The 14,186-nt window shown below is 44.3% G+C and overlaps 1 protein-coding gene across 1 annotated transcript in view; it reads left to right on the top strand.

Moving 5' to 3' along the window:
* The window catches only part of LOC149281166 (kinase suppressor of Ras 2-like), a 168,605-nt gene that overhangs the window by 43,664 nt on the left and 110,755 nt on the right, over positions 1-14,186 (top strand). Inside the window, exon 4 of the mRNA XM_089499589.1 lies at positions 3,064-3,214. Within this exon, the coding sequence (XP_089355715.1) occupies positions 3,064-3,214 (151 nt within the window). The remainder of the gene's footprint in view (positions 1-3,063; positions 3,215-14,186) is intronic.

The raw sequence follows: 14,186 nt of genomic DNA, 5'->3' as shown, positions 1-14,186 counted from the left end.
GGCATAAATACAACATAACATAAAAGGCTTCTTTTCTAAGAAACCAAATCTGAAGATGTATCATCTATTTGGACCTTTCATCCAGCTTGAGAGGGAAAATCCTTTAGTGCCACGTCTCTCTTTTGTCCAACACTTGCATCAGCAGCAAGAAGTTCTACCAAATAAATTTCATTCCAAATATTGTTTACCACCTTTATTTTACATGCGTCGCCAGGAACAAATAGATCCGTACATTCTCCATCTTCAACAACCTGGCAGATGCTGATCACTCACTTTTCAGTTGCTTTACACCAAATAAAAATATTTTTGTATCAATTCCATATTCAAAGAAAGATACGCTTTCATTATTATTTTCTACCTCTCTTCCTTCTGTATTCCTCTTCTGACTCCTTAACTCTTCCCTTCCTCCTCTCCTTTCTTTGTTCGTTTTTAGAGGACTCTTCATCATCATTAGATATATTTGCAACAGAGGTGGGACTCATGCAAACCTCCAGATGTTGGTGGAGTGCAGCTTCCAGCAGTCATCCCCATTGGCTGTACAGGTTAGGGCTGCTGGGAGTTGTAGTCCAACAAACTCTGGAGGGTGGCATGAGTCCCTCCCTGGATTTACATTTTCAAGTACTTGCTGGTCATCCTCATTTTTATGTTCCACAAACCATTCTTTTTCAGTTAACATAATTAAGTTGACACCTTAGTTTTCCTTTCCTGCAAACATACAATACAAAACTGCAAATCTCTCCTTTTAAAAATACTGGTATGTAAATACAAAAAAAGCTTGAATAGATCTTTCTTCATTTCCCAGTGGTTGGCCAATTCAACCCAGATTGTTCCTTGGATTGCTTCTTTTATTCTGAAATGTATTAAATGACAAAAACAATCTCTTGGGTATAGTCAAGAATGAATTTATTTGGGAGGTACCTTCTGCTCCAACAGTACAATTCTGATGGAATTTTAAAGAAATCCTGTTTTCTCTCTCTAGAAAACCAACAACGTCATGTCCCTCAGTATCCGATATCTCTGAATTTTCAATTACATTTTGTTAGCAAAATTTCCAGATCTTCAGTTCTTCCCTTCAATCTGTCTTGTCTCATTTTTGTGATCATGTATCTTTAATAATCTTCTAGGTTTGCACAGTTTGTTTCCCCCCCCCCCCCATTCTGTCTTACCAAGTGCCTCTTCCTGCGTACATCCCTTTTCTTTTTAACGTCAAAACTTTGAATGGTGCTATCTAATACCTTAATCCCCAATTAACACTTGTGCAGCATTTGGAGCTACAGTATATGAGTTTTTTCAGACTTTGTATCTTTCAATTCTTTAGTTATGAAAGTTTTAAAATTTTCTGTTAACATTGCTCTCTGTACATCCTCCTCTTTATCTGATTTTCCAGCCCCTTTTCCATTCTTGAGTGGTAACAATAACTGGTTAGTTTTCTCTAGGTGAGTCTATACAAATCTATACATTTAACTAGGCATATCAAGACATAATCTATCACCTGTTGTTGCTGTATGCCTTCTGGTCATGGCTTACTTATGTTGTTACTGTGTGCCTTAAAGTCATTTCTAACTTATGGCGGCCCTACAGCAAACCTATCACAGGGTTTTCTGGGGCTGAGAGTATGTGACTTACCCAAGGTCACCCAGTGGTTTTCCATGGCTGAGTGGGGAATCGAACCCTGCTCTCCAGTTGTCGTTCAACGCTCAAACCTCTATGTAATGCTTGATTTCAAATATGCAATGCGAAAATCTCGTAGCTAAGCTGAATTCCTTTAATCATTAGCAAATAACTGAGTCTTCAAAACAGAGCTCACTTTCAAAAAGTTTAGGCAAAGATAGTTTATTCAGTAATTAGAAAGCAGTAATAAGTCTCTCCAGCTGTTCTCTAAGAGTTCCTGAAAGCGACTGTGGTTATAATGATTTAGGATATTTTCTTTGTCACACATTTTATCTGCATTTCTTATCCCCCCCCCCCCCCGCCGCCCCCCATGAATAGAACCAGAACACTCCTCTGGAAATATATGCCTTACAGTGGCAATTGATAGATGTCATGAATGAGCCAAGATTTATCTAAATCTCATTGATTTAATGGCTCTACTCTAGCTGAGATTATCAATAGGATTTGGGCCATCTTATGCCAATGTAGGCAACCTGCTGGAACAATTTGGGCAAGCGAGGGGTTTTTTTTTATCTTACCTGGACTTGATCAAGGGGTATATTGGCACAGAGAGAAGACACCTTCTTCAAATCTAGGGGTGGGGGTCTTCTAGTCCACCTGTATGCTGTTTGGACTTGCATAGGACAGAAGGTTGAAAGAACTTCTCTGAGAAGAATAAGGGGGCAGCCTAGAGGAAAAAAGAGTTACAGCAGCCTCTCAACATTTGCTGGGTTAAGGGCACAGGATTCCCATGAAAGTGGAAAAACCACAAATAAAAAAACCCACTATTTTTTTTTAACCTGAGAGAACACCTCTCTACGAATCTCTGGGTCCTCCAGAGCAACAATATGGTCAACATCTGCCAGAAGCTGACCATATAATTGCATTGGAGGTCCTCCAGCATGACTTCCGGTGGACACTGACCATAGAGTTGTGCCAAAGGCCCTAGAAATTAATCAAATCCACGAATGATCAAATTCGTAAGAGTTAAAGCCGCAAATGCAGAGAGACAACTGTACATACCTTTGTTGAGAATCAGTCCTGGTAATGCTTCTAAATCATTGTTAAAATGTTCTTCTATTGTCTGTGATTCCCATGCATATCTGATGAGTGTTAATAAACCTGGAATAGTCAGTAATTGAACTGGTGTGGCAGTGGCAGGCAACACAAATATAGAATATTATTTATTCCTCGATGACTCGTATCATGGTCCCCAACAAAGATTTCTTGTACTTTTGTTGGAAGGAATGTCTGAGAGACGTTTGGTTGAACAAATCTGTAATAAATTATCTTGCTCAAGAGGCACAATTTTTAGTCTGCCACTGGTTGTTGACCATCTCTGCATTAATTTGGCAGGACCAGGTGCTCTTCTTATAACATCATGTCTTCCTTTATTTCCTTCCTTCCTCCTAGGAAATCACTCCTGGCCATTTGAGCCTTGAGGACCTTCTGGAAATGACGGATGAACAGGTCTGTGAGACAGTGGAGAAATTTGGGGCCAACAGGGAGGAATGTGCTCGACTCAATGCCTCCCTCTCCTGCCTCAGGAGTGTCCATAAATCAGGTGCGACTGCATGCTTTCTCTTCTTCCTAGTGATCATGAGTGAGAATGGGTATGCCTATTCAAGAGAGCATCTTTGGAAAGCCTAAGCTGCTCCTGTTGTCTCTCTTTTTCTGCCCTTCTGATACCCCTAGGCATAGAATTGCAAAAGCAAAGAACCAGTCCATAATGGCATTGATGGGAGTGACAGAATTGGTAGAAAATGATTCCAGAAAAAGAAGGAATACTAATATTGAACTCAGGTAGTTGATTGTCCCAAAGGGAACCACTGAGAAGGAAAATGGAAGTTTTTAGCATACTCAAGGTTTGCAGAAGTTGGAAAAAAGTAAGTAGGTATAATAATAATAATAATAATAATAATTTTATTTCTATCCCGCCTTTCCAGGGATCAATGCGGCGTACAATAGTGGGATTTATTGTCCCAATAACAGATAAAAATACAATAAAAACATTACAATATCAGCATAAAAACAACAGCAATACATAATAAGACTTCCAAGCTAACAATGGGGGGAGGGGAACATAATAGGGCTATTGGGGGTAAGCCTGTTTGAACAAATACGTTTTCAGCCCTTTTTTAAATTGGGCTAGGGAGGGGGTTGAGCGGAGGTCGTTGGGGATTGAGTTCCAGAGCTTAGGGGCCGCAATTGAGAAGGCCCTGCGTGGTGACAGATCGTCTCGCATCTGGAACCTTTAAGAGATGTTTATCCCCAGATCTGAGAGTGCGGGGCGGATTATATGGAGAGAGGCGGTCCTCTAAGTACCCTGGGCCCAAGCCATTTAGGGCTTTATAGGTAACAACCAACACCTTGTATTGCGCCTGGAAGCAAATGGGCAGCCAATGAATAATAATAATAATTAATAATTTGTTTTATTTATATACCGCTATTCCAAAGATCATAGCGGTGAACAGCAAGTAAGCTAATTAGCAAGTAAGCTAATTTGCCCCCAACAGTCTGGGTACTCATTTTAGCGACCTCGGAAGGATGCAAGCCTGAGTCGAGCCTGGGCCCTTTTGCTGGTCTTGAACTCGCAACCTTGTGGTTTCGAGTGAATGGCTGCAGTACAGGCATTTAACCACTGCGCCACCAGATCTTCAAGTACCGGTGTTATGTGGCTAGCCCTGGAAGATCCAGTGACCAGCTTTGCTGCCATGTTCTGAACCAACTGAAGCTTCCGGGTATGGTACAAGGGTTGCCCCATGTAGAGCGCATTACAGAAATCCAAACGAGAGGTTACCAGAGCGTGTACTACAGTTTCAAGGTCCCCCCGGCCCAGGTAGGGTCGCAGCTGGCGTATCAACCGAAGCTGATAATAGGTACTCCTGACCGTCGCATCCACCTGAGATGTAAGGTGGAGCGACGAGTCCAAGAGCACCCCCAGACTGCGAACAGAGTCCTTCAGGGGAAGCGTGACCCCGTCAAGGACAGGTGGACAAATCTCCAAACCTGGACCTGGGGAACCTATCACAAGTACTTCCGTTCTCTCTGGATTCAGCCTGAGTCTGTTTTCCCTCATCCATCCCATTACTGACTCCAGACAGGCATCTAGAGGAGAGATGCCATCCCTGGTCACTGCATCGGTCGGAGACACAGAGAAGACTATTTGGGTGTCATCAGCGTACTGATAACACTGCGCCCCGTGCCTCCGGATGATCTCTCCCAGCGGTTTCATGTAAATGTTAAATAGCATGGGAGATAGAATGGCTCCCTGAGGGACACCAGATGTAAGTGCCCTCTTATCAGAGCACACGTCTCCCAGCTGCACCATCTGGAACCTTCCCGAGAGGTAGGATCGGAACCACTGGAGCGCAGTGCCCCCAATTCCTAACTCTCTCCGGCGCTCCAGAAGGATACCATGGTCAATGGTATCGAAAGCCGCTGAGATGTCCAAGAGCACCAACAGGGACACGCTACCCCTGTCTATGCCCAGACGGAGATCATCGACCAGGGCGACCATGGCAGTCTCAACTCCATAGCCCGCTCAGAACCCAGTTTGAAATGGGTCTAGATAATCCGTATCATCCAATATCGATTGAAGCTGGAGTGCCACCGCTTTCTTGATCACCTTCCCTAAAAATGGCAATAGCGAAACGGGCCGATAATTACTATGCATCAGGGGGTCAAGGGAGGGCTTTTTAATCAGCGGTTTTACTGTGGCCAATTCCAGGCTGGTTGGAAATTGCCCATCCCTGAATGATGTATTAATAATTTGGTGTAATAAGGTAATTACACCTACTCCCCCCTGAGCCGCTAGCCATGAGGGACAGGGATCGAGTGAGCAGGTTGTCTTCCTAACGCTTCTAAGGATCTTGTCCACATCCTCGGTACCGATACTCGGTAGGGGGTATCCTGTACCCCCTAATGCAGTGTCTGTGCTATGGGTGCTGGATACCAGGCTGGATGCCAGGCTATACTATGGCTTCTGGATGGTGCCCTAGTGCAATTTCTCTCCTCCAACACACAGACAATTACTCATTAGCCATGGGGGACGCTAAATGTACTTACTTTCCGCAGCCTGATATGTACAGGAGTGTGTAAGGGAGCAGTGTGTTGTTGATGCTGTTGTTCAGGACTCAAAAACGTTTGTAAATTTCCTCTAAATTCACCTAGAAATCTGTCACCAGGTTCTCATCTACTTTCATTCTCCCGATTTTTCTCGTTTGTACATAGGGCCCCTGCTTATTTGTCTTTTTTCAAACGGCAGAGGGCACTGTGGAATAATGTAAGCCTTGTGAATTGACTCAGCTGAAGAGTTAGTTGGAGAAGTAGCCAAGAAATGAACTTTACGTTGCTTTGTGAGATATAGTGGCTGCCTGTATATTCTCAACAGGTGGGTGACTGCACCCATGTTGGTGTCAGGTTGTTTTTCCTGTTCTGTCTGCCAGAGCAGACTGGTGAATTTTTGTTTTGTTCCACTTCTTCACATTTCTGCTGTGGGGGCAGTAAATTTGGCCTTCTTTCATGGTCTGAGATTGCAGTAGTTCCAGTATCAGCTCTGGATTTTTGGAGGGTGGAGGAGGGACCTTTGGGCAAGATGCTCTCAGTAGACACTTACCCTCCCAAGAAAGCCATTGTCAGCAATGCCCAGTCACTTGCCAACCAGTAGTGTGGTGGAAGAAGGGCTTATTGGGTTCAAGGGCTGGAGCCTTATGGAGAGCAGGGACCGTGGTATTACCTGCCTTTTCTGTTTCATATGAGTTTAGCTGTAGCTTCACAATAGCTTTGGGTATGGTCTATGGATTTAAGACTGTATGGTTGTGTATAACATAACTGTTGCTCATTCTCCCTGTTCCCAATCTGCATCATTGGCCAACAGGAGAGGGAAAAAGTAGTAGAGTCTCTTGCTTCTCCTTCTTCTTCTTATCACTTCTCACTTGTTCAGTGAGGATAGGCAAATGGGCATCAACAGCAAGGAGGAAGAGAAGCAGGACCAAGAGATTCTGGATGCCAGCAGTAAGTTCCATATCGGACTGCAGTCTACAACAGGGACCTGATAATGCCAAATCCAAGCATGGGTGCTACACACGGGTTCCCTTGTGGTGTACATGAGTGGGAGCACTTCATCTGCCAGGAAACATGATGCAAAGAATACCATGTTGTCTTCATGCTTCCGTTCCAAGTCCATTCAGGGGGCCAGTGTGCCCTGGCCAGTGGGCACATCTTGGGGTGCCCTGTCTTTTCTGTCTACAGAGAGGAGTGCTATGTGAACCTTAATATCTCTCCAAACACTTCCAGAAGTTTATCACACAACACTGTGATACCACAATTGCCCTTAACATTAGTCCCATCTTTGTCTGGAATTTATTGCACGATGTCGTGGTTCTCCTGGTGCTATACTATACCGTGACCCCTTTTTGGGATCATTTGGAAACTGATTCTTTTCTCATTTGAAATAATCCATTAATGACCCCATATCTTGCTATGGTTTTGTAACTACTTTGGATGCAGATGTCTTGTTCCACTTTGTTGTGATATTGAGAGAAAAGTGGGCGCAGTGTGAGTGTAGTTGTATTGCTCCTTTCTTAGGGTTTCTCCAGGGACTTCCAACTGGCAAACCCTAGACAATTTCCAGTGGTTGGGCTGGGAGGACACTGGGATTCCCAAGAGTTCCCTGAAGAACAGCTGTACGTTCATTCTTTGTTCTCGAGGGAGCCAATGTGGTGTAGTGGTTTCAGCATTGGACTATGACTCTGGAGAACAGGGTTCAAATCCCCACTTGGCCATAAAACCCATTGGGTGACCTTGGGCAAGTCACATATTCTCAACCTCAGAGGAAGGCAATGGCAAACCTCCTCTGAACAAATCTTGCTGAGAAAAATAGGTTTGCCTTAGGGTCGCCATAAATCAGACACAACTTAAAAGCACACAACGACAACAGCTCTAATCTTAATGGAGGTTGAGAAAAATCCCAGTAAGAGGCTTGTGGCAAAAATTCTTGCATAGCCTATGATGAGAGGAAAACGAATTATTAGATAAACACTGAATCCCTTCCCCTCTTTTGTTTGCAAGTGGGGGGTGGCTATGTAGATGGGCATGCGGGAGCGGAAGAAATTAAATGCTTCATAGTGATATTGATTTCACACTATGGAGGTGGCTAGATGGAAGCATGCCAGTTGTAATGTGTCCTGGGAAAACCTGTTACAATTTCATGCTTTGAATTTTCTTTGCCCAGGACGGAAGTGGACTTTTGGAGTCTTTTTTTTTTCTGTTTAAAAAGCAGAGAATTTACTCCACCCCTCCTTCTGTAATTACCGTTTCACTTGCATCCATCTCTTCCCCGGCTGACTTTCCTTCTCGTCTTCCTTCATGCATGACATTAAATTTGCCACTTTTAAAAGACGCACATGTGTTGGCTTGAGCTGAATGCATATACTCCATCCGTGCCTATTTACCGATAACCAACCAACCTTCCTCCCTTCCTCTGTCTTTTCTCTTTTCATCAAGTTCCTAGATCTTAAGGCAGTGAAGGGAAGAAGGGAAGTACTGAACACTTGACAGGCAATGAGAAGTTTAAGCTGTCAAAGCATTCTGAATGCAGTCTAGGAAATTGAATGCTGTCCCTTTAAAGTATAGTGTCTGCCTTTTTAGTTGCAAGTGCATGAGATGGAAGAGCCCAGATTGATATTAATAAATTAGGGTAAGGGACAATGTCAATGTTGGTTAATGAGTCATTAATTAGAGCCATCCAATTTCCTAGGATGTATCTCCATGAAGCTAATGTGCTGCAAGAGAGCTAGGATGGGGGGGGGGGGGAGGGAACCAGGGCCTTATCACATGCCTTACCCTTGAAGTGCAAACTACATTCCCCATCCCTGGGTTTTAGCACAGCTTTGAAGACAGAACAGACTTTCCATATTGCAGCAGTGGTTGGAGCAGCCTTCCCTGATTCAGCTACTTTCAGATGTGCTGGACTGCAACTCCCATCATCCACAGACAGCAACCCTTCTGGTTGAGGATGATGGAGGTTGCACATATGTGAAAGTTGATAAAATTGAGTTAGAGGAGATATGGTGGATGTATGGCCCTCCACAGGCTGTTGAGTTCCAGTTCCTAGCATCCTTCACCTAGGGCTATCCTGGCTGGGAGCTGCAGTCCACCAAAATATGGAGGGTCACAAGTTGCCCCCCTCCCCATGTAATGCGATGTCTGATTGATTAAATAGTCAAAGTGTTTGTAAAGTAAAGATCCTTGCTATCAGAATATCCCTATGATATTCTTGTGCCGTCAGAAGATCCCTACTATAAGAACATCCCTACAATATTCTTGTAGCACCAGAAGATCCCTCCTACAAAAATATCCCTATGATATTCTTGTAGCATCAGAAGACCCATCTACACAACCGTGGAGTTGTGACTTTACATTTTATGTGTACAGATGATGTGATCATCCGGAAGGATTCTTCAAGTGCAGACGAATCATTAATGCAGAAGCTTTCTTTTTAAAACAAAATAAAATAAAGCCTGGCTTGCTGGGGCTGTTTCTCTTCTTGCTAATTAAATAGATGTGCCTGTGAAGATGGACAAGCGAGACAGGAGATGGGCAATGGGCTACTTAATAAACAACGAGGGGAAATGTATTGACTCTGCGCCACGTTCAGAAGCTTCACGGTTCTGTGTCACGGATAAAAGGTCACCTGTGTCACCACGCCGTCACTTCCTCAGGATGGCTGTCTGGCAGATGAGCTTTCCACGCTGGCACCAGTGATGGATGTCTGGGGGTTTAGAAAGAGGACGGCTGTCAGTGGGCAGGTGCCCGCATGTCTGCTGAATTTTTCCCTTTCCTATAGACAGATTGCTGAGTTTCTGTGCTGCATGGAGGTGGCTTCCTTTTCTCACCATCTATCAAAAAGCCCAGCAATCTAGACATAGGAGAAAGGCTATTGAAGTCTGAACGTGGAAAAAGAAGCTACTCTCCACAGCCATTCCTGGATGTCTGTGAAAACCTGTCAGTTTTGTTTCTATTGCATTCATCGAGAATTTTTGGCTTACAGTTCCCAGAACCCCCAAATTAGAGATGCTGGGAGTTGTAGTCCAAAAAAGCAAAATGTTCAAACTCTGCATGATTTATCAGAAGCCCACCAGCATTCTTGTCCTATCTGAGTTCCATATGAAATTGGAAGACTTTGCTTTGCTTTCCTGCACAGAAACATTTGTAAATTGGTAACCATTTTCTCTAGTGTAAACATTTTAAACACATTTTCCCTGTTGGAGAAAGCATGTTTCTGTGCAGTTTTCAAACAAATTAGTTTTTAGTTGCGCACTTTCGATTGTATATAATTTGGGAAATAATGAAAAAATCTGATGCCTTTATTTTTTCTCTGATGATGGACAACTGAGACATACATATATACATTTGTTGTTGTGTGCCGTCCAGTCATTTCTGACTTACAGTGACCCTAAGGCAAAGCTATCAGGGGTTTTCTTGGCAGGATTTGTTCAGAGGAGGTTTGCCACTTGCCTTCCCCTGAGGCTGAGAAAGTGTGACTTGCTTGCCCAAGGTCACCCAGTAGGTTTCATGGCTGAGCTGGGAATTGAATCCTTGTCTCCAGAGTCATAGTCCAACATGTATGTGTGTTTAAACTTTGGGTAACCTAAGTATCTTTTCCTCTCTGTGCCCAGGTATCTTGACTTCTCTGCTGTGTTGTGAGAAGGGCAGCCCTTTCCCAATAGTTCATAATAGGAGGCCTCTTAGCTGCCTTTGTTGTTTGTTGTTGTGTGCCTTCAAGTTGTTTCTGACTTATGGTGACCCCAAGGCAAACCTATCATGGGGTTTTCTTGGCAAGTTTTTTTTTTTTTTTTTCTGGAGGGGGCTTGCCATTGCCATCCTCTGAGGCCGAGAGACTGTGACTTGCCCAAGGTCACCCAGTGGGTTTGCATGGCTGAGCTGGCATTTGAACCCTGGACTGCAGAGTCATAGTCCACTGTTCACACCTCTACATGATGCGCCTACTCCTTACCTTTCCTTGATTCAGGAAGGCTAGAAGAAGGCAAATATTCTCAACCAGGTTCCACATGTCGGAGGGTTCAAGACCTTGCCTGAGACCCTATAGCGGACCAGATTATGGGGCAGGCAGGCTGAATTCAGCCTGTGGGGTGCAGGTCCCCTAACCCTATCACATAAACTCACCGAGTTGTAGAACTGTAGAGTTGAAAGTTTCTCCAAGGATCATCCAGTTCAACTCCCTGCCAGTGCCAGAATCCACAGCTAAAACATCCTTAACAGACGACCATTTAATCTTTAAAAGTCTCCAAAGAAAGAGAGTCCACCATCTTCTGTGGCAGACTGTTTCACTGCTGAACAGCTCTTACCAAGAGGAATTCTTCCTTATCTTTAGCTGGCTGCTTCAGTATCCTTGTCTATATGTAAAAGCGTGAATTCTGTTCAAAAAGTGTCCTCCTCTCCTCATTGTCATTGAGGGGAGTGTGTTGTTGATGGGGAAAGGAAATGAGGTCCCTCCTGCTCTGTTACCATTTCTCCACTCCATAAATCACTGGGATGGAGAGGGCTGCTGGTACTCATCCCTGCACAATGCTTAGCTGTTGGGGAGAAGGGGTAGATTTAGCAAACAGCAATGTTTCAGGGTATCCAACACTTTCTAAACGTTGTTTAGATGGTGAATATTAATCACAAGGGAAGCATATTGCAATAGCAGCACCGGGCAATTAATCAGTTTTAGCTCATGAATGCCAGTGTCAGACAAATATCCAGGAATGAGGGAGGGAAAAATCCATTATCACTCCAGAAGATGTGATGGATGAAATGGATGGGTTTCCATTTGTCAGTTTTATGTAATAGCTAATGCCTCTTCATTAGGAGGTACATGACCAGCTCCTGAAAGAGATAGCATGAGACCATCAGGAAGATTGGGCTCAAGGCTTATCATGATCTACAATGCCCCCACCCCTCGGTTTTCATTTTGAAAATGTTCAATAGCTCCACATAGGCTGCACAAGCCAGATCACGAATGCCACATCCTATGTACATCTGCACAAGTTGTTATACCACATTTCCCCACCTTCAGTAATAATTGCTGTTTGAACACTTTAAAGTAGGGGTAGAAAACTATTTCAGAAAACTGCTGTACCCCTCATATACAGCCATGAACATTTCCACTAAAATTCAGCAGCAAGGGGGGGCGGGGGCTATTAAATCTGTTCTTTTGGTCCTGTTGCCATTGAAAGTATGTTAAGCTGGGATCTGAGAGAGATCCTCCTCAGTGGCAACTCCTGGGTCCCAAATGTATTGGAAAGGGAAATGAAGCTTGAGCCTCTCTTTTCGTCTGTCTTTTGGGAGTTGGTGTCACCCTAGTGTGGTAACTTGTGTTGTCAATCCCGGGCAGGCAGCCACCCCACAGTTCCATTGAGTTGGACCTGCTGGCAGAGGGAGGAATCCGGTCTTGGTTGCCTCCTTCTTCACATGGAGCAAAGATTAGGGTGAGAGGGGCCTGGACTCAGGCCTCCAGGGATGCCCACCAGCCCTGCAGATGCGGGGAGGGAAGGATATGGAAGAGGAGGAGAACGCTGACACTGCCATTGCCGCAGTTCCACTTGTCCTGATGTCCTGAACAGTATCACATGGGAGAGAATGGGATGGGAGGGCAGTGGAAGGAGAAGCAATAGGAGGCAGGGAGGGCTGCTTGCCACCCACCCTCTTCCTCCTGACCACCTTACCCACTCTCCCTGCCCCAGCCAAACTCTCTGGCATACCTCACAACTACCCATGTGCCAACCAGGGCACCTCAGCTGTCTAACTGCTGCTGCCAGTGGGGGTGGGGTGGGGAGGTGCTGTTGCCACCTGGCACCCCCTTTAGGGTCTGAGAGGGCTGCTGGCCAGACAAGGAAAGGGAGGTACTAGTGGTGGCGGCAGAAATGGCGGCCAAGGATTCTTCCCCCAGAAGGTAAAGAGTGCATGGCAGCCACTGCCATCATCACCTCCCTTTACCATCTGGTCAGCAGTTTTGCCAGACCCAGAAAGAGCTTTTAGGTGGTGGCAGCAGTACCCCACCCCTACCAGCAGCCACAGTGGACTGCCTTGCCCTCCATTCCTACCCACTGCCTTGCCCTGTGCAGGGCAAGGCAGCAGGAGGACAAAGTGAGCAATGGTGTGGCAAGCATCTGGGAAAAGTGCTGCTGTTGCCTGGCAGTCCCTTCTAGATTAGGCAGGGCTGTTGGCCAGAAAGGAAAGAGAGGCAATTGTGACAGTGATGGAGGAGGATGGCGGGTGTGTGTGTGTGTCTTGGGACGGCCAGTGAGTGACCACCCCATCAGGTGTTGAGTCCCCTCTGAGGTATCATCCGGTTCGATCCTCACACCCTCCTAGTGACACCCCTGCTTTTAGGCCGAGACATTTTACTGCGGTAGACCTTTGGAGTGTAAGCTGATCTCTTTTGGAGGTGGTCTACTTGCTTGGTTGTTGGCAATGGCTTTTATAGTTGTGTTTCAAACTGCTTTCAGCACACTTTCTTTTATGCACTGTTGTAATGGAGATTTCTTTTCTATATTTTATTATCGTTAGCTTCTCAAGTGCCTTTGCTTTTTTTTGGAAGGGGGCAGAAAATAAATAAATTGGAGTGTAAATAAAAGAAAGCAATCAAAACGAAAAGTTTCTCCTAACGTTCAGCCAAAATCTGTCCTCTTCTCAGGGAAGGGCACAGTTAAACTGTGAGAACTGTGACCATAAGATGCGGTAGCATCCAGCAGATTGGATGGTTTTAGAAGACGATTGGACAAAACCATAGCAGATGGGACTATCAATAGCTATTAGACATGATTTATTCCCTCCAATACCAGAGGCAGTGTCCCTGTACATCACTTGAAGGGGAACATGAGCAGAAGGGTGCAGTTACTCATGCCCAGCTTGTAGGCTTCCCATAGGCATCTCATTGGCCACTTAGGAATAGAAACCTGGCATAGATACGTCTGTGGTTTGATCCAGCACAGCTCTCCCTATGTTCTTATGTACAAAAAGCCATAGGATTTAATTTGTTCTACTTTGTGTATTAGTTTGCGAAGTGTAAATTAGGCTGGCTCATATTCAAATGGCTTTTATTTGAAAACCCTTTAATATGAATATGCAAGCACAAATAAAGCAAACTAACATAAGAGTAGTGAGCTCAGTCCTTCTTTACACACATAACATTTCTGCAAATTCTAAAAAGTAATGTTATAATAAACATTTGAATAAAGAGAAAAAAATCCAAAATGAAAGAAAACAGGAAACAGAAAACTAGGAAAAGGAAACAGAAAAAAAGAGGATGAGAAGTTCTATCTAAAACAGTACAATTTGCTTAAGCTTGATTATTTTTAAAAAAGCAAAATAAGGATGAACATGTGGAAATTATTGCCAGATACTCTTCGAAAACTTTACTTAATTTATTGGAGGTCCCTGAGAAGATGACAATAGCAACGGCGACCAGATTTCAGCAAAAGTATCTTCTTTTATTTTGACCCTTGCCAAAACTAGCTCAGAAGGTT

This window comes from Sceloporus occidentalis, unplaced genomic scaffold (genome assembly GCF_023333645.1).
Source record: "Sceloporus occidentalis isolate IW3139 unplaced genomic scaffold, rSceOcc1.0.p SCAF_138, whole genome shotgun sequence".
In the NCBI taxonomy this organism is placed as follows: Eukaryota; Metazoa; Chordata; class Lepidosauria; order Squamata; family Phrynosomatidae; genus Sceloporus; species Sceloporus occidentalis.
Note: the sequence above shows the minus strand (reverse complement) of the source record. Positions and strands in the feature narration are given on the sequence as shown.